Genomic DNA, 22,430 nt, shown 5'->3' with positions numbered 1-22,430 from the left:
ATATACTGGGTTTCCACACCCCTACTCAAACACAGCTAGCACCACGGATTCTGAACCAAGATAGTAAACACTCCTTTCTATAACAGATCCCACAGACGAGATGTTAGAGTGCACCAGATGAAGAAAATGAGAAAGTGTTGGAGTCAAGAATAAGAGAAATCAGTAGGAAGAACACAAAAGTATTTAATTAGATTTGAATTTTGGTAACACTTCATTATTGTGAAGAAACCGTTATTAAGATATGCTTACCTTGGCAAAAATAAAAACTTTAAAGAAACCCGCCCTTCTGCTGCATCATTATTTCATATGGTTTCTATACATACATAAGTCCATTAACCAGATGAAGATTCAAGGTATTGAAAGCACAGAACATTTCTCAAAGCTGCTGCATAAAGACATTTTACTAAATTATACATTTATGCCATCAACAACACATGTGCTCCAAAGGAAGCCTATGCCTTCCTGTCATGTCACAATTGTCAGACAACACCAACATATGCTCCTTTCTCCCCACAAAGCAGATGGGTGTTTATACAAGCAGGGTAGAAAACTAAATAGCTGTTAGAACTTTATGCAGTGTAGGTAATGGAGAGAAATACTGCAGCATGCTCCCTTCTCAAAGGGATTAGCATTGCTTGTGCTTCTCAGTGGCCTTTTCGGGGTCTGGATGTCATCAGATGTAAAGATCATACTGTTATCACAGGTGGGAAATTGCTCTTTCTATAGCCAATACCTTTTCTTAGATGCACACTATCAGTTCTGTCTGTACTACACATGTAAAAGCAGTGAAACTCTGCTGGGGTAGGCTGTGTTTTCCATTAAAAAAAAGTTTAGTGGTCTTGTAGCCATGCAGCCCCCAAAGACAGTACCTTACTACCTGATGCCATCCAGAGAGTAAACTAATCCAGGAGAAAACTGAAAGTGCAATTTCAGAAGAAATAGCAAGGCAGCAGCAGTAATTAGGACATAGCTAGAGAGCTTCAACTGCTTTAATTCCCAGTTGCTGGGGTGAGGGATCTCAAAGCAGGATGCAGGGGAGAGTCAGCACAGGGCTGAGAGGCAACTTCTCTACAGACAAAGGAGTAGCAGCTTTCTCTTTTTCTCCTTACTCAGACTTCCAAGCTATTCAGCACAACCCCACAGATTACTGGGAGAGGCTGAAGCAGCTGCAGCACAGGCAGAGGAACAGGTGAGCAGCAATAAGACAAAAGAGAAGGGCGGGAGGGACAGGAGCAGAGGCAGGAATCCCTAAGCTGCCAAGGGTAACACAGAGTAACCACAGCCTCCAGGCACAGCCCCTGTCCCAAAATGCCTGCACTCCAGTCAAGGCCAGCCACAGGAACCGGCATGCCTCTTGCTTAGCATTCCTCAGAAACTTGCCTTAACCAACTATGGAATAATCATTTCATGTACAACATGGAGAGCTACACGTTTGACAGGCAGAAGCTAAGGGCAACGTCCTGCTCAGCTTGAGGTCAGAGGATGCTGAGGAGCCTAGAAGAGGGAGCAGAAAGACACACATAATACTTGAGGAATGAAAAGCAGCACTTTCTGGAGGAACAATAACGGGGACTCAAGAGATACAATCTCATAATTTCAGGCTATTTGCTCTCGCTCTAGCTAAACAGAACTTTAAATAACATTTGTGCATACATAAAGAGCTTTGCTTCTCCATTTGTAGCTTTCCTCTCCTCCCCTCGCCCCTCCCCAACCTCCCATACTCTCTTCCTGAATCTCCCTTTCTGCGTCTGTCCTCCCCCCTCACATGCTCCGGCTGGACAGAGAGCAGAAGTGCTTTGGAACAGCTGTATTTCCTCCTCATCTGCTCCTTCCCCTCACAGCAGAGGGGAAAGTACATGCCAGCTCAGCTGGCCTCGAGCTTTACAGCACTTGAAAAAGTGCACTGCCAGAGCAGCACTGCCATGCCTCCCACCTTCACTGAAGGCAAGGCTCACAAGCTGAGGCTCTGAGAGAACCTTTTCTTTTTTACGTGGCCTCCTGGGTCTCTGCACCATCCTCCCAAATTGGGCTTGGAAAAGCTAGTGGACAGAAGAAACAGAGGGGAAGGTTGACAGAATTAAAAAGGGTTTGAATGAGAAGAAAAACACACTGCCCATCCTCTGGAGGTCAAAACTGAGAGCAGCTGCTTTTTACAGCCCCGTCTTTGAGAACGCACTTCAGGAGTAAAGGAGCAATTCAGAAGTACCTCATGGTGGGTTCCTGAACGCACACACCTTGGTGCCAGAGACAAGTGCTGTTATCACCTTTGTTTTAGAGAGGCCGCTCAAGCAGGCTACATGGTAGCTGAGGAACACCTACTTTCTGAGAAGGCACATAGCCCTGCACTCCAGAAGGTGCTCATTAGAAGATGAAACACAGCCATTAGAGCAGCAGAGGCAAACAAAGTGCAAGACAAGCTAAAACATGAAGACTGGTTACTTGAGGTTCCTTAAGTTGATTCCTTCCAAAAAGCCCCCAAGAGCCAGCTCAGAGGGCAGAGACCAGCTTTGTTGATGCCACCATAAAGCCTAACTACACGGTCCACCTCAACATCCGCTGCAGATGAAAGCACTTGAGGGAGGCTGCAACACGAACACCTGGTGTGTGACCAAACAACGATGCCCTGCGTGGGTGCCACAGTGCAGGCGGCGGTGCGTGACACGGCTCCGGCCTGAGCCACAGCCCCAGCGTGGCTCTCCCCACCCTGACTCGCCAGCCAGGATTTCACAGCCGTGCCTCTACAGCAGCAGAGATGGACAAGGATGCCACCAGGCACCTCCCTGGCAGCCCAGGCAGCAGCACGGTCCGAGCTGCCAAGGGGGCCGGGGGCTGCGCTCAGAGGCCAGCGCCAGCCGCCACCGCGGGCACGCGCCCAACCCGGGGGAAGCGGGAATGCGAGGGGAAGCAGGGAGGGATCCCAGCCTGCCAGCACGGCTTCGGGAGGCAGGAGGAACGCGTCCAGCCCAAGACAGAGCAGTCTGGAAGAAAAGAGAGAAAGAGCAGACAGGCACGGGGCGAGACTCGGCTCCCGACCCTTGTACCCGCGGGGCCGGGGGTGCCGAGCCGCCCCAGCGCGGCGGCCGCTGGAGCCCTGCCCGCCCCAGAGACCCCCGCCCCGCCGGGAGCCCCGCGCGGCTCCCGCAGCCCCCTTACCGCGCTCCGTGCGGGCGAGGCGGCGGGAGGGCACGGCGGGTCCCGCCGGCGCTGCAGCCGCTGCGGCGGCCGGGACATGTTGGGCCGGGCGGCTATTTATAGCGGCAGGAAGCGGCGCGGCGCGGCTCTGGGGCGCCGCTCCCCCGCCGCCCGCGCCGCCGCACATGCCCCGGCCCCGCACAGCCGGGCCGGGCCGCCCCCGCTGCGCCCCTTGGCCCGGCCGGCGGAGCGGGCTCCCCGTGGGGTTGTCCTTCCCAGGTGGCGCGGGGTGCGGGTGATGGCCGTGCCCAGTCATTCTGTGCCCGGTGCCCAGTGGGAGTTCGCACCAGTCAGAGTTACAGAGAGACCTCTCACAGGGAGATGGGTTCGGGTCCCCAAGTGCCAGCGGCCTGAACTGTGTCTTCGGTGGCTCTGCCGAGGACACGTCCCGTTCAAAGCCTCCCCGGTTCCCCGGCCATGCCCTCACCGCAGGGGCAGCTCTGCTCCCCGTGCCGCCCGCTCTGCCGGCCCTCGGCACAGCCCCCGCTCCTCTCGGCCCTGCTCCCGGCGCGCCCTTTGCCCACGGAGTGCTCAACACGCTTTGTTCTCCCTACCTGCCTCGGTGGCAGCCAGCGGGGAAGGGGTAGTGGCGCCTGGGGAATGCAAGGCACCAGGCTGAGACCCACGGTAGAGTAGAAACGTAATTAAACAGTGGGAAAAAGATGCTTGCTTTTTCCGTATTAAGGTTTGCAGTATACTGAAATGTGGGAAGGTCAATTACCCATCTCTGCAGGATGCCCCAGAAGGTATTTGTGTTTCATTCCTCAATTAACTCATGCAGAGATTGCTTTGCCAGGCAAGCAGTAGATTCTGTTCCCTTTCCCCCCTCAGCTTGACTAAGTTTTCTAGAAACAAAATTTATATTAATGTTTTTATGTCCAACACTGAGGTTTTGGATGGAAAAATGCCCAAGTATATGTAATGGAGTAGCTTGTGCAGATAGGAGCAAAGTTTCAAGTGCAAGAACTGTCTCCCAAGTGTCTATTTGAGCCAACATTGATCTCACATGCTTTTGTCTCCACAGGATTTCATATTTTGGAGGTGTTCAGATGGTTTCTGTTTACTCCATGTGTAGACATGGTCCAGCCCAGCAGCTATATAACACTATTATCTAAAATAAAAATGTTAGTGACAGGAATCCTGAAGAACTGAAATATGTTCTTGATTCACTTGTAGCAACATGCCCCAGCAAGGTCAAAGACTGAGTAACCTGTATGCTAAGTTAACCTGCTGCAACTTTCATGTTTTCCTCAGGAGATGAGCTGTTGCCTGAAGGCACAGCATTATGGTGAGACGTGCTGTCATAAGAGCGATGGCATTACTGTGCTGTCTTCAGTGGAAGGCTGGAAACCTTGCCAGGCTTTTATGTAGGTCATTTCTCTATTTCTGTGTATGCTTGGAGCATTACAAGAAAACACAAAAACTGGTACAATTTTTAATGTGTACCCTTTTCTGACCCATACACATAAGGTAGATTAGCTTGCAAGTAAAAATTTCAGTGCTCACAAATAGTAAAACTGCAGGTACTCTGTGTTTACTGTCTTTACAGTCCCAAAGCTCTCTAAAGAGGGTCACAAATCCACATGAAGTTCCTCAGCATAGCAAATGGCATTTGGGTCATTGGTTAGCTGAAAAGTCACGTAGAGGCAAACAGCTTCCTCTTGTCTACCTGCTGGGGAAATACCATGTAATGTGTTTAATTCAGGCTCCATATGGGATAAATAGCAAGCACTGATACAGATCTTTTCAGCTTTTAGAAGATGGGAAGATGTGCTGCAATGGGAGATCTGTGCTGGGATGGCAGGAAATTGTGACAACCCTTGCTAGGAAAGAATTGTCCCTTTATGGGGAATCCACTGAGTGATCTATCATCACTGTGATGCAGTAGCCTACAAACTCCTTTGGACTTCTGCCCGCTGGTCAAGCTGGCCTGTTGCACGGTAACAAGTGAAATTGTCCTGTCCCGCCTGCAGCCAGCAGGACTCACCATGGCTCTCACAGTGAGCATGGAAATGCTTGCCTACAGGTTGGCTCTTTTCCATAGCTGTGTCAGTCTATTAGACTTTATCAGGGACTGAAGTACGATCATTTTAGAAAATCTTGCAAAGCAGTGCACGATTGCCTTTTCTGAATTTGGAATTTGAGTTCCAGAAAGAGACGAATACTCTAGAGCTTTGTTAGAAGTCAGTATCTATGCAACCTTCAGGGGACAAGCTTGGGAGACTTTGTATCAGTTTCACAATTTTTAAGAAAAGAATATATATAGCAGCATGCCTAGGGGCCTGGAGGCTATGCTAGAATTTATCTAGCACTAGTAAACATATGAAAATGTGAGGTCTTGTGACTGGAGCTAAGGACAGCAAGCTTCTAGAAGTGCCCAAAGTCAAAAACATTTCTGATGTGCTAAACTATCAGTGACTTTAAAGGTGATATCTTGCCTGTCACCATACCAGAGAATAAGCCTTTCAGGGAGGTAACATACTCCCTTTCGCCACCAGCAGCACAGTGTTTATGCACTTATGTGGGTCCTGTGTTACACACTCTCTATTGCCCTGCTGTCCCTACCCGCTGTGGCTTGCCTCAGCTGTGGAAACAGGAACTGCTAAGTCAGCACGCTGATGAAACTCACGCTGCTTTCACACTTCTCTGGGGAGACTGCCACAGCAAGGATGTTGGCAGCAACTTATATCCTGGAGAAAAAAAAAAGAGTACTTAAACTGTCTTGCAATTGTCTGAAACAATAATTCGATTTTTAAAAAACTCTCAAACTGAAGGAGTCTGTGGGACCCAAGTACTGGTGGCAGATGAATGATCACACCTGGCATACACAAGCTCATAGTCAAGTGCTTGGACTTCAATGAGTGTCATTTTTCTGTTCTCTCTCTTGATCAGCTCAACTACATTTTACAAAGCTGAGATGCAGCTGGCTGAAGAGACAGAATAAGGACATCGAGTTCAGCTCAGCTGTCTGGTGAGGATGGAGAGCAGCAGCCTGTTCTGATTACAGACTCATGCAGAGGTGAAACCGCTCCCTTTGAGCTGGTACAAGATAAGGGACTGTGAAAATTCAAATAACCTTCTCAGAAGAGTCAGGTCTCCTGAAGAGCACAAGTGCCAAAGAGGAAAGAGATTCGGGAGTGACTGCATCTCTGAGAGCAACATATCCATGGCACAGTAGAGAGTAGCTAAGGTCTGCTAAATGGATGGGAAGAGGAAAGTTAACTGCCAAATGGTTTGAAAACTGGAAAGATAATCAAACTGAAAAAGATGGAGACATTCCAGGAAGCTATTCTACTAAGAACATAAATATGGTGTTATCAACAAGGTCAAAGTGAATAAAAGCAGCTTTAGTAGCAAGAAGATAGCAGTTAACTGCTCCAGGTACTATCACTATAAAAGCAACACCTTCCCACCCAGATGCCCCTGGTCTGCATTCATTTAAATGAGGTCTGCTTACTTCAGCACCATGATGTTTTCATGTCATTATTTTTTATACTTATTAGAGAAATTTAACAATGAGTGTGTGATGCCTGTTTCTTGCTTTGCTTATCATGAGATTTGTTAGTTGAACTCCAGGCTGAAATATGCCTGTTTAAGGCAACGAGGCAGCAGAGATGCATGCGTGGGTTGCAAAGTATTATCCAGGGTCGTCTCCCTGGGGCTGCTGATTCAACCCATGTAGGAGAGAGGAGTGTTTAGTGTTAAGGTTGCAAGGGGGGGCTACAGAGCTGTAAATGAGAACTCATTAGACTATACATACTTACATGTGTACAGCGGATTTTCTGTGACTGAGACAGAACATTTACAACCTCCAAAGCTACTATTTTAGCAGGGGCTGACATTGAAAGGAGAGTAGCAGTTGAGAAGAGGTAGTCTGCAGGTAGGTAAGGGTATTCTGTCAGTGGATGGATACTGGTAACAGGGGATCTTACTGGTATACAAGAGGTGTGCAAGAAAAATATATCATAAAGGTGATCTGGGAAGAGAAAATATAGGCTGGTACAGTCCAAGTATTCAAAGCAAAGCAAAAGAAAAAAAAAAAAACAACCAAGCATGTGCCTATTTGATGCTTGGAGAACCCTGTTTGGAGAGTCAGAGTACAATGCCCGGAATCTACAACCTAAGAAGGGAAGTTGTTAGCATTTATTTTTGCTTGCTGTCACATCTTTTGAGACACAACTAGTTCATCAATTGTCAAAGTGACAGAAATGCGGAAGATTTGCTGTGCCTATAAAACAGGTCAAACCATCACAAATGAAAATTTTTGAATAAATAGTTTCAAACCTTTTTCTGAGGAAGTGGAAGGAAAACACTGGTACCTAGCTGTGTATAAGGAGAGCTGGAGAAGCAGGCAGGCACACACGTGCACACATTCACTCTGGCGCACAAATAGGGGGAATTTGGAGGCCAAGACTCAGCTCTGCCTTGGGGAAACTGAACAAAGATACTGTGGATGCTCACCATGAATCTTCTTACTTGATGTTTATTTTTAATGCTAAGATTCAATCACATGCTGCTCTAAGAGGATTGTTCTGTCAATTTCAGTGCCAGTCAGAGGCTCTCAAATTAAGTTCCAGGCCCCATTAGGGTGCAGCTTAGCTCATCGTGAGCTGGGAGCTGCTGACTCCCCCCAGGGGCTGGGAACTCCCACCGGAGATAAACCCAGCTGCTGTGAACATTCCCTCTATCAGCAGAGGTGGCTCCCAGCAATACTTCTTTGGCCTTTGCTTACAGGGTTAATGATCATCCAGGGAGGCAAAGATTACCATCCTTTAAACCATAAGAATGGAGCAGAGTGCTACATGTGATCTATTACCCCAGACAAACTGTTTGCTTAGAACTCCAGCTCACCAAAACATTGTCCAGCAAACACTACGCAATGCTGGGAGTGTTGCTCAAGTGCCTCATTTTCCCTCTAGTGCTTCAAATGCCTGTCCTCTGCAGGCATGACACGTTTTAACATAATACGAATTATTTTACTAAACTCACAGCAAATTGTTTACAGCTGTTAGCAAAGTAGTGCTGTTGGCTTGGGCAACCAGCTGGAAAAGATGAGTAACTTGTCGCAGTTGCCCCACCTATCCTTATTTATTTTTGAGAAGAGGTAGCGCTGCTGGTATTGCCACACGGCATTATTTGAACGCAGAGAGGCTTCTTGCTTATGTCGAATGTGGAGTAAACAAAGTCTGGCGGTGCTGGGCAGAGGCAGCACTGCTTTGCTTTAGCCACCAGAGCGAGCTGCTGCTCAACTTTTGAGCAAAGCTGGCGCGGCTCCCGGCGCCGCTCACGGGAGGAGCGCTCCTGCCGCCGGGTCACGCACAGGCACGGCTCAGACCCGCACCTTCCCTGCCACTGAGCCAGGTGCCGCCGTGGCTGACTGCAGGCTCACCGTCCATTGCAGCAGGGCAGGGGACAGTTTTCGGAAACTCAGAGAATCGTGTTTAAATAAACACCTTCAAGGTCGAAGGTGCCCCCCAACATTAGACATCACTCCAAATGCAGAGTGGAAACCAACCTTCCAAAAGCACAGTAGGCTGAATATGGAGATTATTCTAGAAACAGGTTGAATCCTTCCCACAGTAAAGAACAAGTAAATCTCTCCTCTTTGCTGCAACAAGAGCTTCTACGGGTAGAGTCATGAATGACAGTCAGTTCAGATTTGTGTGTGAAAATCAAGTGTTTAAGCATGGAGTTTGAGATATTTCTGACAGTTATATCTAGTGTTATCAGAGGAGTGACCTTGCTAATACAAAAGCCACAGAGCAGATATTAAAACCAGCTTGAATGCCAAAGCTAGATACAGATTTACAGCTCAGCTAAAGCTTATTACACTGCTATTGACTTCACTGGGAAAATATCTGTTGCTTACAAAGTCAGACAGTCTTATTAATACATTAATATTTTTAATAAAGGGTAAAATGGATCAAAACCTGGCTGACAGCCATTCAAGTTTACCAGTAATGCAAGTGTTTCTTTTTGGCAATTAAATGCTACTGAGCAGCACCTCAGAAGTGTGAAGTATGGAGCCTTACGTTTTATTATCCCTGTTCTTTCCCAGCTGTTACTGATTCCTGTCAGTGAACCTTTCAGAGACTGGCCAGATTTTGATGGTTAGGATGCTTTCAGATGTTCAGGGTAGCAAATAGTCTCCAGCTGACATTCATCCTTGCTGATTTAATTCAATAAGGCGACCAGCAAATACAGCTAATGTTCCTATAAAACAAACTAGCATAAATATGCCAAGGAGGAGATGATCAAGCACCATTGCAACAAACTTCCATTCTTCTGCAGCCTGGGGAAAAAAACAAAGGCGATGGTAAAATCTCTGCAGAGCCCTGTTTGTTACAGCGTTCGTGTAATTTACTGTCTTGAGCAAGGGGAAGGCTCTTCCCTAAGTGCCATTATTGCTATGTGAAAAATGCTCATTTTCTTCTCAAAAGCAAGTCAGTGGTTAAGAAGGCCTAAGCAACCTAGATATACAAGATCCAACACTAAACTAACCAGAAACCCTGGCAATTTGCTGAACAATTTCATTTTAAAAAATGTTGAAAACGTAATTGTTAGGCCAATTGTTGATTCTGAGAATTTAAAATCTTTAAAGCAAAATGCTTAGTTCAACCCAAATGACTTTGTTTTTCCGTTGCTTTTTTGTTCTCATGGGTTATCTAGGCAATTCCTATTAATTTAACCCTAATCCCTGCTTTCCATACACTCTAATGTCTTATAAAATCTTTTTGGTAGCTCCATTAGTCTTTTTTCTAGTTGTGGGACACCATGAAACACTCGCTCTGTACCTTTTCACTGGGTGCTTTTGGTGGGAACCAAGCACAGTAAGAGCATGCAAGGTGCTAGGCACCAAGTACAGCAGGGCTTGTGATTTCCACCCTGGAGCTCCACCTTAAGGAGTGACATGTGCTGGCCTAAAGCACCTTCTGCTTGTGCCTTGGTTCTCCCACAAGTAGAAGAGGCTGTTGTAATTTATCTAAAGGACACTGATGAGTACTATTTTGAGGTGGTTCAGAAGTGAATGCAATGAAGTGGAAGCCTTCAGAAGCCACAACCTTTCATTTATTTAGGGAACTTGACTTTTGAAATCCCCTGGAAGTGATATATCAATAGTGCCCAGATGACACAAACAGCTCGGCTCCACTTCCGAAGGGGGCATTGGCTGGTAACCTGAAGACCCTCCTTGTAAGCCAAGGAGGAAGTGAAACCCAGAGATGTTGAAGCCACGCCAGCCCTGCTGAAGACAACAATTTGTCTGCAGAGAGGCAGAGGAGTCACGGGGAACATGAGACTACAGCCAGAGCCATTTCACATGCTCCAGGAATTTGGTCACAGGAACAAACACCGTGGTGTAAATCCTGTCCATGGGAAGTAAGCACCTCCTTTTCAGGAGAGTGGGTCAAATTAGTTTCTCAGAGAGCTCCCCTGTCTTCAGACTAGCCTGCAGCTCAACAGGAGAGGTTTGTGACCACTTAGGAAGGTGGAATACCAGGACTGAATTACCCCTGCAAACGCTGTGTGAGCTGTGCAAGCTGAAATAAAAGAGGGGTTAATTGTACTGAATGTGCTAGAAGGAGACAGAGCTAGGTTTTCCTAGGGAACACTGCCATGTGTGACTCTATATGCTTTTATCCTTCCTTTGGCTTGCAATGTGGAAAAAGTCAGTAATCAGAGTGGCTCATGACATACTTCATTTGGAGGGACTACTTGTATTCAGGAATAAAACAAAACCTTATCAAAATTGGAAATATAATTTGTAAGTTACATTTAACACTTCTCAGATAACACTACTAGTCTTTTGGAGTTTGCCTTGCTTCCTGGGTTTTCAAAAGCAGTAGAATCTTACTTACTAGGGCAAGATGCCTGAGTGGGAGACAGAAGAAATGTGTTTTGGAACTTGCTTACAGTTCTTGAAACTGGTTTCTTACTCACAGACACTCCATCTCTATGGATTCACATATCACATAAGAAAACCTTAGCACTGACACTTTTTCCTTTTCTATTATTTTGGGAAGCCAATATTCAATTAACGTCTGTGACAATTATTTGTTGCTCCTTGTTGACTCCATTAAGGGGAGAGGACTCTCCACTGCTAGAGCCAAACCACGGCTTGGAGTGTTTTTGTAAGGCAGGGATATTTTGCCAAAAAAGTAAGATGTAGCAACTTGAAATCTAGAAATGAATCATGCACAAAAAAAGCCTTACATTGCTGGCTTCTTGGTCCGATTTCATCGTTTCTGCAATGTATTTGATTCCCTCTATAGCGTTTTTCACGTCTGGATTTTTGGTAAGTGGGGAGTAGAAGTTGACAGGCACAGAACCTGACTTTCCAGAAATGTCCGAAATATCAATATCTTCTGCAAAAATATTTTTGTCTTGTTTGTCTCTTGATGGTCGTTTCATTGTAGAGAAAAACATGACATTTGGGATTGTGTCAATAAAGATCTGAAAACAAAGGGAGAAGATGACAGTTGCTGGTCTGTGGGGCTGTGTTACAGCTGCAGCTGTGTGCTGAACAAAGACAAGCCTCTCCCTCCCAGATCGCTTCCCGTGCTGGGTCTGCTACAGATTCCCTCTCCGACTATGTCACGGCCCACGCCTTAGTTACACTGGCGCTTTTGTCAGCCCCGTGTCCCGGGGCAGAGGGAGTCACCCGCAGGCCTGCAGCACGTTTTCTGACAGCCATCCCCTGCCCTACACCCAACAGCCACACGTGAGGTGGGGAGCGATGCCGCGGAGCAGATCCTCAGCTAGCACGAGCTGACAGAGCTCGAGCCATCCCATCTAACTCGAAACATACTGCCTACAAATCTGACTGAAGAATGGACTACAAAGAAACTCTTTTGGCTACTTAAGTTTGATTTAGCTATTATGAATGTTTGCTATACAGGCATATAAGGTTTACAGTAAGAGACTTGCTGCCAGAGCAATGTTAAGCACATGCAGCATTTCCTATTGAAATTTCCCTTCTGCAGGGGTTGTTTGTGCTGCAGAGGGAATCTGATATAACCTTAAAAGCATAATTAGAAATACACAGAAAAAAATCCTTTCGAGTCATGGTTTAGTACAAACCCAGGCAGGCTTCAAAACAGCAAGGATTACTGAAAAAATCAGATGATCTTTGATTCTGTCTCCCTGGCAAAGAACTTGTAATGACAGACAACCAATTTTTTCTATGTCTTATGATTACCATTTAGACTCCTGTGCAAGGATCTCCCAAGGGCTGCAGAACAACTGTATACTGGAAAAGTACAGAGATTTTTTAGGTTTTGCTAAACCATCTTTTGCAAAATGGGATGCTGAAGTCAGGTATTTCCAGTGGCCTTTGTGCTCTGCACTTGTGCAGGCTGGTGGCTGGTCACTGGCAGGCAGCAGTGCCTTGCAGTCAGATGGACAATTAGACCAGGATATGTAATTCGTGTCCAGCTGGACATTTTCTTTTCCCATTCCCTACCTCTAGCTGCCCGCGTTTTGCCTCTGTTCCCTGCATGACTCTACCCCAGTGGACAATTCTGTTACTTAAAGGAGCAGTTTAGCAATCTTGCTGACTTTACACACAGCTAAGTAGTAAACACTGGCTCTTGTGCCTAGAGACCTTTAACATGATGCATTTATCTCCCCAATTCTTTTTTACTTTTATTAGAAAACCTGCCAATAAAATGTGGAGCATTTGGTGGAAGCCAGCAAGTGTGCCAAGGCACAGAGCTCACCTTCCTGACCCAGTGGGGCATGGTGTGCGTGCTCGGGGAGCGGTGGTGGGTGTTGATGACGATGACGGTGATGATGATCGAAGCGATGACAAACACCATGGTGAACAGCATGTACTTGCCAATCAGAGGCACTGCGCTGGAGGTGGAGGGAATCAGCTCCACGATGACCAGCAGGAACACAGTCAAAGACAGCAGGACAGAGATGCTGAGGGTCATTTTCTCACCTGTCAGAAAAAAGCCCCCCAAAATCATTGCTGCTCCTATCATTCAGTGCAGAGAGCATTTATTTGAGAAGCAGGATGTGGGTGAGAGCTGTTCACACAAACATCTGTGTGCATTTGCAGTGCTATCATCTCTGCCAGCATCCAAAGCTGCTTTGCCAGTAGGCTGGGCAAACCTAAGAGCCTAACAGCCTCAGCTCCAGCACTAAGGTGGGAATTACCAGGAAAAACTGGGCTGAAGTGTGGGTGCTGAATATTTTTACTTGCTAGGAGCGTTTTGTGGGCTCTGCATTTTGAACAATGCAGCATATGCACCTGATTAGTGCTTGCTCCACAGCCTCCTGAGAGTTTGCTTCTCTTACTCTCTGTCTCTGGGCTGAGAGAGCAGACTAAAATCACATCTGACATCAAGTCAGTTGCTATGCAAGATCTCCTTGCATGTGGAGGGTGTCAAAAATTAATTATAAAACATTATTCACACATTTTTTAAAATCCAGTTCAACTTTGTAGAAAGTTTTCCACTCAAAAAATGCATCAAGTATTTAATAAGAAGGGGCTCAAACTGCAATTAAGCAGTATGAAAATCTGACAAAAGGGTAAAAGAATGAAGCAGAGGAAAGGTTGCAGGGTGCATGAGTGGCTCCGCAGAGACAAAGGAGGCCAGAACAGGTCAGGATTACTCTGTGTCACACAAGGCAATGTGTGTGTGAGCAGGTAATGAGCTCTCTGCTCTGACATGATGCAGAAGGGCCTCTGTCACCCCTGTGTGCTCATTTACTGCAGTACTAACACACTGACTACCTATGGCAAATATGGCCAATAAAATTATCCAGCTAAATCTTTAGTTTGCAGAAGTCAACTGGATAGATAGTCAGCAATTTCTGTGGGAAAGTGCTCCAATTTATTTATATCAACAATTTAAGTTTTCAGCACTTATCCTTTCTTTGCAGAATATTTAAAGCCATTACTTTCAGTGGAAATGTCCAGTTTTAGTATGCACTGGCCTCAAGTTGGCTGTTGGTTTCAATACTGGGAATTTCTCAGGAACTTCTTAGAAGAGCAATTTCTATAGAAGTAGTATGAATAAATTTACATACCTGAATCTGTGGGTAGGTAAAAAACTAACCCTGTTAAAAAGGAGAAGAGCAGGCAGGGGATGATGACGTTGACAATGAAGTAGAGAGGCAGGCGTTGCATGAGGAAGTGGTAGGTGATGTCCAGGTAAGGGGTGTCAGGGCAGCAAGCGTAGTAAACCCAGTGCTTCCAGCCACGGTAATCCTTCATCACCCACTCCCCACTCTCCATGAAGTTACTCAGATCTGGGCGATCACTCTCCTGGCAGCAAAACACCCAAAACAAATTCTTAATACCAGGCATTCTGAACCAAATCAAAACTTAGCAGGTTTGGCACAGAAACAGGATTCCAAATAACTCATGCACTTTATGGAGTTTTTTTGGTGACTAAACAGCTCTTGTCTATGTTATTTTTCCTTAGAATACCACCCTCTACACAGCATTCAACTAAATATTTTCCAGAAACAGTCAGGGATAGTAGACTGAAAAAATATTACAGATAGGAGACATATCTGAGGGGACAGGGAAGGAGTCTTTGGCAATGGAAAGTCATGAGCAGAGAAAATATACCCCCTCAAAAAAACCCTAAACCCGAGAAAACAAACAGAAGCAGAACAGGCAGCACCATAAAGAGTGGTGCAAAGCTGCCAGAGGACAGACAGGAGACTGTTAGGGCACAGGGATAATATGTATGCAGAATTTAGGAGCCAAACAAGGAAATCTTGTGCTAGATCTACAAAAGAGAATTTTCTGTTTTACAGGTAGAGTCTGCTTGTTTTTCCAGTCAAAACTAGGTCATATTCCATTCTAAATCTGAGATTTCTCTTAAAAACACGTGCAGGTCTTTGCTGCATTTCCCAATTACAAACTCCTTGCTTACCGGGTTAATAACAACCATTGTACCATCATATGTCCAAGTTCCCAACTTCATACTGCAGTTCTGCTGGTCAAATGGGAAGTGCGTGACTATAATTTCACAGTAACTCTTAAAAATAGCTGGTGGTGTCCAGGTGATCAGACCTGTGTGCTCCAGAAGGACTTTGGTGTATTTTACAATGGCAAAATCACCGTCTGCACTGCAGAAGGAACAAGGACATTAAATGCAATATGGGCAGCATAATCAACAGAGTCACAAAAGGATTTCTCTGGCTGCGGGTCAAATGACTCCCCAGTGCCTGCTCCTGGAGAAGCTTACCCTGAGGAATTGTACCCACTGGAACAGATGTCATGGGAAAACTGTCCCACCAGAGTGGTGCCACAAGGCAGAGCTCCTCCCCCCTCCCTCAGCAGCTGGCACCCCTTACTTGTTGTAAAGAACAAGGTCTGGCCGCCAGATATCATCTGAGGGGATGCGGATTTTTTTTACGCCACCGTAGTCATCTGGATTCCATCTGAGGTTGACGTCTGTCCATTGCTAAAAAGGGAAGATTTCAGCCCCTGAGAGCCTCGCCCAGCACTGGGGTTAGAGTACTTCCCAGAAACAGCTCCTCCTTTGCTTTAGGACATGCAGGTAAGCATAAACATATGGGAGTGGGACCCCCCAGCTCATTTTTTACATTAACTTATATTTGGTTTAAGAAACTTATTAAAAAACCCTCAAAACCCCAAAAGAAAATAATACAAAGATATCAGAAGCCTACTGTTTGAAATACAACCCCAAATGCTTTTCTTAAGACTCCTAGTGTCCACCACTAAGAATAAAGTGTCTACCACTTTATTCTTTAGATGTCAGTAAGAAGAAATGCTCTGATATCTGACCTACCCCTCCAAGCTGCCCCTGAGTATGAGAGTGTACTAATGCCTGACTGTGTTAAATGCATTTATTTGAATTAGATGAAATGGTTAAGACTATTTAGAGTTACCTGTTTCAGGCGTACGTTGGTTGTCACAATCTGATTTACTTCATCCTTAAAAAAAGGGAAAAAAAAAAAAAAACGAAGGCAGTATCAGCAAGCATCAGGATTAAAGGATAAAAATTGTTTCCTTAGAAAAACAACACCATTTGGCACTATCACATGAGCCAGCAGCTCAACACTCCCCGCGTTCACACCGTACCACGCTAATGAGCTGGATGAGCTGCAGCCCCACGGTGACGACGACGGCGTCCCGATGGTCCTCCACGGGCCGCACCACCTTGTTGTAGTTACTGAACAAGTGCTCCACCAGGCGAGTCTCGTCCTCATAGCCCCGGGCCAGCCCAGCTGCGGAACAGCAGGGGTGGCACCAGTCAGAAGGGCAGGGAACAGGCGACAGCACCATCAGTCTGAGGCTGGCATGGAGGAAATGCTGCCAGGCAAGCTGCTGGTGGGGGATAACACCAAGTCCTCCCTGTGACAATGGCCTCCAACCAGGAGATAGACAAATCCAAATAGGCAGGATCATGAGTATCAGACCGAACATTAGGGGTCTTCCAGCCTGAAACTGTGCTAACGTGCAGTACTTATGGGCAGTTAAACACAGAAATCCAGTCTCAGGGATTTCTCATGTCACCTTTTCCACCTTCAAATCCACAGACCTTCTGTGACACTGACATGAAAGGTGAGGGCCAAGCACACCAGCCATGGAGAAGGCATCACCATCCCCACTCCTTACATCCTCAGTCTAAGTGGAACAAGAGCTCCTCTCTACAACGGGAGTTGCTCCAGTTGTGCAGGTGGTGAGAGAAGGAAACCACTCGCTGTGTGGGGTAGGTCCATGGACAGCTCTGCCCACAGGCTGCCCAGCATGACTTGGCCATGCTGTGCCAAAGAGCCTTGAAAGAAAAATTTCACAAGTGAAAATGGCAGAGAGCAACCCTGTTCCAGTGGAGCATTCATGGTGCCTGTGCATGGCACTGCACTGCCAAGAAGCAAGGGCACTGGAAAACAGATGGGCCCTGCTTCCAGAGAGCTGTGGCAGAAGAAGCAGGCACACGGTGTCCTCAGATTGTAGCTGCTTCACTGTTACAGGGGAGGAAAGCAAATGGGAGGGGTGCTTGGGGATGTTTTTGTATGTGTCCCCTCTTAGAGGTAGTGAGAGGGAACAGAACAGTTGAGCCTCACTGCAAGCATTTTTGGCAGATTGCACCCTTGTCTCCCCCTCTCTGTTGAATCCTGGGCGACAGAAGTCAACAAGAATTTTGCTGCTGACTCCAACCTAAGCTAGGATTTCTGCTGGTTTCCTAACTGACTTTTCATCAACTTCTTTTACACAGCTGAGTTGAGATTGCCAAGGATTCTGCCTTGGCCTTGTTCTGCCACAAGATTATATTAAAATAATTGGATGCCAATCAGAAAAGCTGTCTATTGCAGACAGACACTGTTTGCTTCCTCTGCCAGGAGGCTAAACGAGGGTAGGCAATTTTTACGTTATGATTACAGCATCACATCTAATTGAAGCTCTATGCTTTATTAATGCAATTAAAATCCTTTCATATTTGCTCCCTTCTGGTGTAACTTGTTAAGAATTTAGTATACTGCTTGAATTTTCTGAAAAGCTTTTAGGATCACAAATATTTATTCTTTTAAGGGACAGTTTAAAAAGAATTAACTCAGTACAACACATGCAGCTGCCAATCAATTCTACCTCCTTGTCAGTTACCCCACAACTTAATGAAACTTCTTGTAATGATTTTTCACATTCCAAATCATGCTTACTAGATCCTTTCACATATTTTGAAATACATGTAACACTAAGGCAAACGGGAGCATGAAAAAAAGATTGCAGAGAGAAAAACAATTAAACACAAACTTCTCTGCTCAAAATATCTGGTGCCTGAAATTACAAATATCTGAGCTGCTTCTAATGCACTCCAAAGCTTTCTTTTAAATGATTAGGTGTGTTCATAAAACCTTACCAGCAGGACAGGCTGCTCCTGGAACACACACTCACTCATGCTGATGTGTATGCAAAGCCCTGGTCCCACGTGCTCTGGAAGGAGACAACACCTCTTCAAGGCAATGGCTGGAACACCTTACCTGAGGAGATGAGGAGGAGGAGTACACAATGGACCTTCATCATTCTCTTGCTGCAGTCATACAGACTGAGGCATGCACAAAGCACCTCTGAGGTCTCTTCAGAGGGGGCTGTGCTGCCTCACCAGGGTGCTGCCAAAATATACCCCCCAGGGTATTGATTTACAGCACCTGTTCTGGGAATGACAGCTGAGGGCCACTGCACCACCGGGCTGGAAACAGGAGCACAGTGTGTTTCACCCATCAAATATCTTCTGCAGCTTACAGAAGGTCAATTTTTTTTCTAAGTATCAATGTGATCTGTGACTTACTAAACAAACACACACACAAACTAAGGAAGGATTATCTGTAAGTAACATCTTGGTGAGATCTCAGAAACTTTTTGTGAATAGAGCAACTTGCCAGGTTTAAGGTTTTGTTTCTCTGAGACAAAACAGAGCACAGTCACTTATTCCTGATACACCCCCACCAGTGTACAGACAGCATGCTGGGAGGAGGCTGCTCCCTTGGCTTCACAGAGGGATGGGAAAGCTTTGAAGAACTAAACATATTCTCAAGAGAGATCCATCTCCTTGAGTCTATCAGGACTTCCTGGTAGAGTCCCCAACTCGAAAGCTATTAACTAACTAAGAGAAGACACCCCACCCTCCTGCTGCCACCTCTATACTTAGTAGACTGAGAAAGTCAAGTGGTAGAAAGATGACTGGTTTGTTTCTACAGCAGGGCAGATCCAGTGGATTTCTGTAGAGTGTGCAAGTGCTTGCTCTTTATTGCCATAAATCACCTAGAAAGGAGAGAAAAGCGATGTGTTTGGTAATAATACTCAGTCATTCAGGCTAGCAAAGAAAATAAGGAACAGTGGAGAATTTATATATATATATATACACATATACACACACCTATTTACTTCATAGATACACGATTATCTACTCTGAGCTCAACAATATCGCTCAGGAACAAAACCTTGAGAGAGAGTCCTGTGAAGTGTTCAGCAGCGTAAGAAAAGCCCATCAGTTTCCAGGACAGGAGATGAAGCAAAAAGGAAAGATGCCACTATAAATTTGTGAATGTTCTTTGCAGTTCAGGTCATCTGGTTTCAAAAGACTTGGAAGAGGCCCAGGAGAAAGGGACAACAACATCCACAGTGCAAATTGGCTTCTGTACCTGGAATAGATAAAGAGCATGAACCATCAGTCTGAAAGCAAGAGAGAGAGTTTTGGTAGGGTCTGTAAAATCCCAAATGGTCTGGAGAAGGCAGATTTAGATTCACTTGCTGGCCCCATGCAAAAAAGTACAGGGTGTTGAGGTGAACTTAGACTTGTCCATCTCAACCAAGACAGTTTTTCACAGAGTATGTCTGCAGTGGAGTTGGGTGCCACAGGAGTGTCTGTTTGCAGAGGTTTATCTGTGTTCAGAAAAAATGGTCTGTTAAATAATTTCATACTATTGAATGTACACACACACTCCCCCTAAGAAGTCTGTCACTGAAGTCCCAGAGTCACAAGCCTCAGGACTCTGGGGTGGTGTCCTGGGGATAGATTGCCTAATGCTAATGGTGCTCTTGCATTTTTCTCAGGCAACTGCCATGTAGAGATAGGACACGGCACTAGGTGACCTGCCACAACCATTCTTACAGTGTTCCAAATTCCCTTTTCCAGAAAACATTTCCCACAAAAACCTTCCTTAGCTTTGCCTCTGGGTGACACCAGATGTATTTTCTATTTCTGCTGGATCTCTTTTGTGCTGTCTGCCAGCTGGCTTGGTGTTTCATGCTGGATGCCTTTATTATTATTTTAATTATTTTTTAATCACTTTCCCTCACCCACCCCCACCTCCACTAAGCATTCAGCCTCTGCATTTACATTTATCCTCCAGTAAAAACTCTCTATCTACGTAACTCTGGCCTCGTTTCTGGCCGGCAGCTCCCATTGTTGCAGAGATCTTATTTCAAACCCGCGTCTGACTGCTCCCAGCCTTTATCCCTGGCCAGGCAGCTGCCGTGGAGATACAATTGCATGGAGGCATTGTGGGAATGCTGACCAGGGCCCTCTGGATCCTCTCAGAGTCCCAAAGCATTCCTGCCCACCCCAGGCAGGGCTGCCAGGTTGGCTCCAAGACGGATGGAGGAGAGTGTTACCACACTCTGGCACACGACAGCTCTCGGCTAATAGAGGTGTCTGTCCCTCCTGACAGCCCTTGGAGCCAGCAGGGTGCAGAGTGTGCGGGGGCCCCAGCAAGTCTGCAGCCCCAGCAAGGGGATGTTTCTCTTGCAGTTGAGCCGAGCGCCCCAGCCTGGGAGCCAGCCTCCCCCACTGGCTGGAAGTCAGCGCTCCTGTTGGAAGAGGAAGGAGCAGGTATTTGGAGAAGGCCTTTGGGGAGCAACAGCCTGGCTGTGAGAAATATTCCCTGGCAGAGGCACAAAGCCTTTTACCTTGCAAAAAACCCCAAAGCAACCTGAGCTACTGCAGTTAAATATGGACATAGAAGTGAATGCTGCTTGTTGTTCAACTAGGGAATGTGACCCATCATGACCGAGGTGAAAAAGCAAGGGAAGCGGCTGAGCTACACTGAATGCCTGAATTTGATCAATTGCTAGGATGGGTATTTTTCTTCAGAATATTCAGTGAATTTTTTGACAAATGTTTCATTACCAAATAAAACCCCCTTTTTACACCTATCTTAACTCCAACCTTTTCGTCTTGTTTTTGTGAGCCCCCTCCCCATCCTTCACACAAACCCGCTACCCCCTGTAGTAATGGCAGGCCAGCCTCATTCAGATCGATTGGAAAGCAGCAAACTCACTGCTTGCTGAATGTAGGGCATTGCTCCTTCCATCCATGTATGAGGAACAAGCCCTGCAAGGGCTCCTGCCCGGAGGAAGTCAGCTGTGAACCAATACTCCTGCAGGTAAGTTGCTTTGGCAGAGTGATACCGTACAGACACGGGCAAGGTGAGCAGAGTACCTCATGCTTTTGACAGAGTGAGGAATACAAGATTTTAACTGAAATTTTTGTCACAGAATTGCATGCAGAGAGGCAATGCCCGATGGAAGAGAGCAGGTGCCAGAGGCTCCAACAGACACACGGATGACAGGGCCTGTGGGAGGGTGGAGGTGGTGAGAAGCAGAAGCAAAACTAATAAAAAGAACAGAGAAAGGTTAGATAGTACATCAGGGAAATTAAAGGAACGAAAGCTTGAAAATAATAGCACTGTCCAGCAGTTTTAGCTTCAGTTTTCAAATGCAGTATATACCTTTAAAAATGTATTTTTGTATCAGGAAAATTGTTGGCGACAATAGATTATGGCAGCAGTGAATAAGGCAGATGGTAGAGAAGTGTTTGTGAGTTTGCCATGCGTTTGTTCCCAGATTGCCCCGGTTAGAGCCACGGCACAGGTTCCCCGCTGGAAGCCCGGCCGCTCGGCTCCGTGGCCACCAGATGGCAACAGCTGGATGAGGAGATGAGCCGGCACGCGGGAGCGCGACCGCAAACTGCCCCCGGCAAGAGAAAACGGGGAGCAAATATCTTCCAGAAGAAATTCATTCAAGGAATTAATGACAGTCTTGAGATGCTGGAGGACTGTACTTACCCGGTTTATTCCAGTGCCTATAAGAACATGCTAAGCATTAATGTACATGTCAGAACGTATTGATAGACAAGATTAAATTCCTCAAATCACGAAATCCAAAGTTGCAGTTTTCCATACTCATACCACCTCTACCAACCCACAAATATGTTTTATCGCCACTGATGTTTGTAGCAAATTTGGTTTCAGCACATATTTTCTTTGTTTTCTATTACATCACCCAAAGGAATTGAAAATACCAAAAACTTGCTCAGAGGTGGTGATCTTAACCTCTGCAATTTCAGAGCTGTCATATTATGGCAGAGACATGGTGCACAGTTACCTAATCTGAACAATGCTTCTGGAAAGAAAATAAGAACTTGAGTCTGGAAAGAAAGAGTAGAACAAGGAAAAGGTCCCCAGTGAAACAGGGAAACCAGAGCCACAAAAGACATCATTAGATGTAACAAGTGTTAATCAAACTCAAGTGAGAAGAGACACTGCTCACCTTTAAACTGGCACTGGCCCTCATGGTCACACTTCTCAGAAAAAGGACACTGTCAACAGAGGCTTATTTACCCACTTTGGGCAAGGCAGTGCCCAAAGCAGCAAGAATTAAGACAGGAATAACTGAAAACAGAATCAGGAGAGGTGACAGGCACAAGCTGAGCGACCACAAAACGTCCAAGGAATCAGTAAGCAGGCTGCAG

General features: G+C 46.0%; 2 protein-coding genes across 3 annotated transcripts in view; both read right to left on the bottom strand.

Annotated features, from left to right (window-relative positions):
* The window catches only part of WIPF1 (WAS/WASL interacting protein family member 1), a 55,583-nt gene extending 52,390 nt beyond the window's left edge, over positions 1 to 3,193 (bottom strand). For both annotated transcript variants that reach the window (XM_053948468.1, XM_053948467.1), the window contains exon 1: positions 3,154 to 3,193. The gene's annotated coding sequence lies outside the window, so the exon portion shown is untranslated. The remainder of the gene's footprint in view (positions 1 to 3,153) is intronic.
* Positions 3,194 to 8,877: 5,684 nt separating this feature from the next.
* CHRNA1 (cholinergic receptor nicotinic alpha 1 subunit) lies at positions 8,878 to 18,202 on the bottom strand. Its single transcript, XM_053947551.1, has 9 exons — positions 18,160 to 18,202; positions 16,259 to 16,404; positions 16,066 to 16,110; positions 15,508 to 15,617; positions 15,084 to 15,279; positions 14,227 to 14,464; positions 12,909 to 13,132; positions 11,404 to 11,643; positions 8,878 to 9,484 (listed from the first exon to the last, which is right to left on the bottom strand). Exons 1-9 carry the CDS (start codon positions 18,200 to 18,202, stop codon positions 9,353 to 9,355), a joined length of 1,374 nt encoding a protein of 457 aa, XP_053803526.1. The 3' UTR covers positions 8,878 to 9,352.
* Positions 18,203 to 22,430: the final 4,228 nt, after the last annotated feature.

The sequence above is a fragment of the Vidua chalybeata genome, chromosome 7 (genome assembly GCF_026979565.1).
Source record: "Vidua chalybeata isolate OUT-0048 chromosome 7, bVidCha1 merged haplotype, whole genome shotgun sequence".
NCBI lineage: Eukaryota > Metazoa > Chordata > Aves > Passeriformes > Viduidae > Vidua > Vidua chalybeata.
This window is presented reverse-complemented; position numbering and strand designations above follow the sequence as displayed.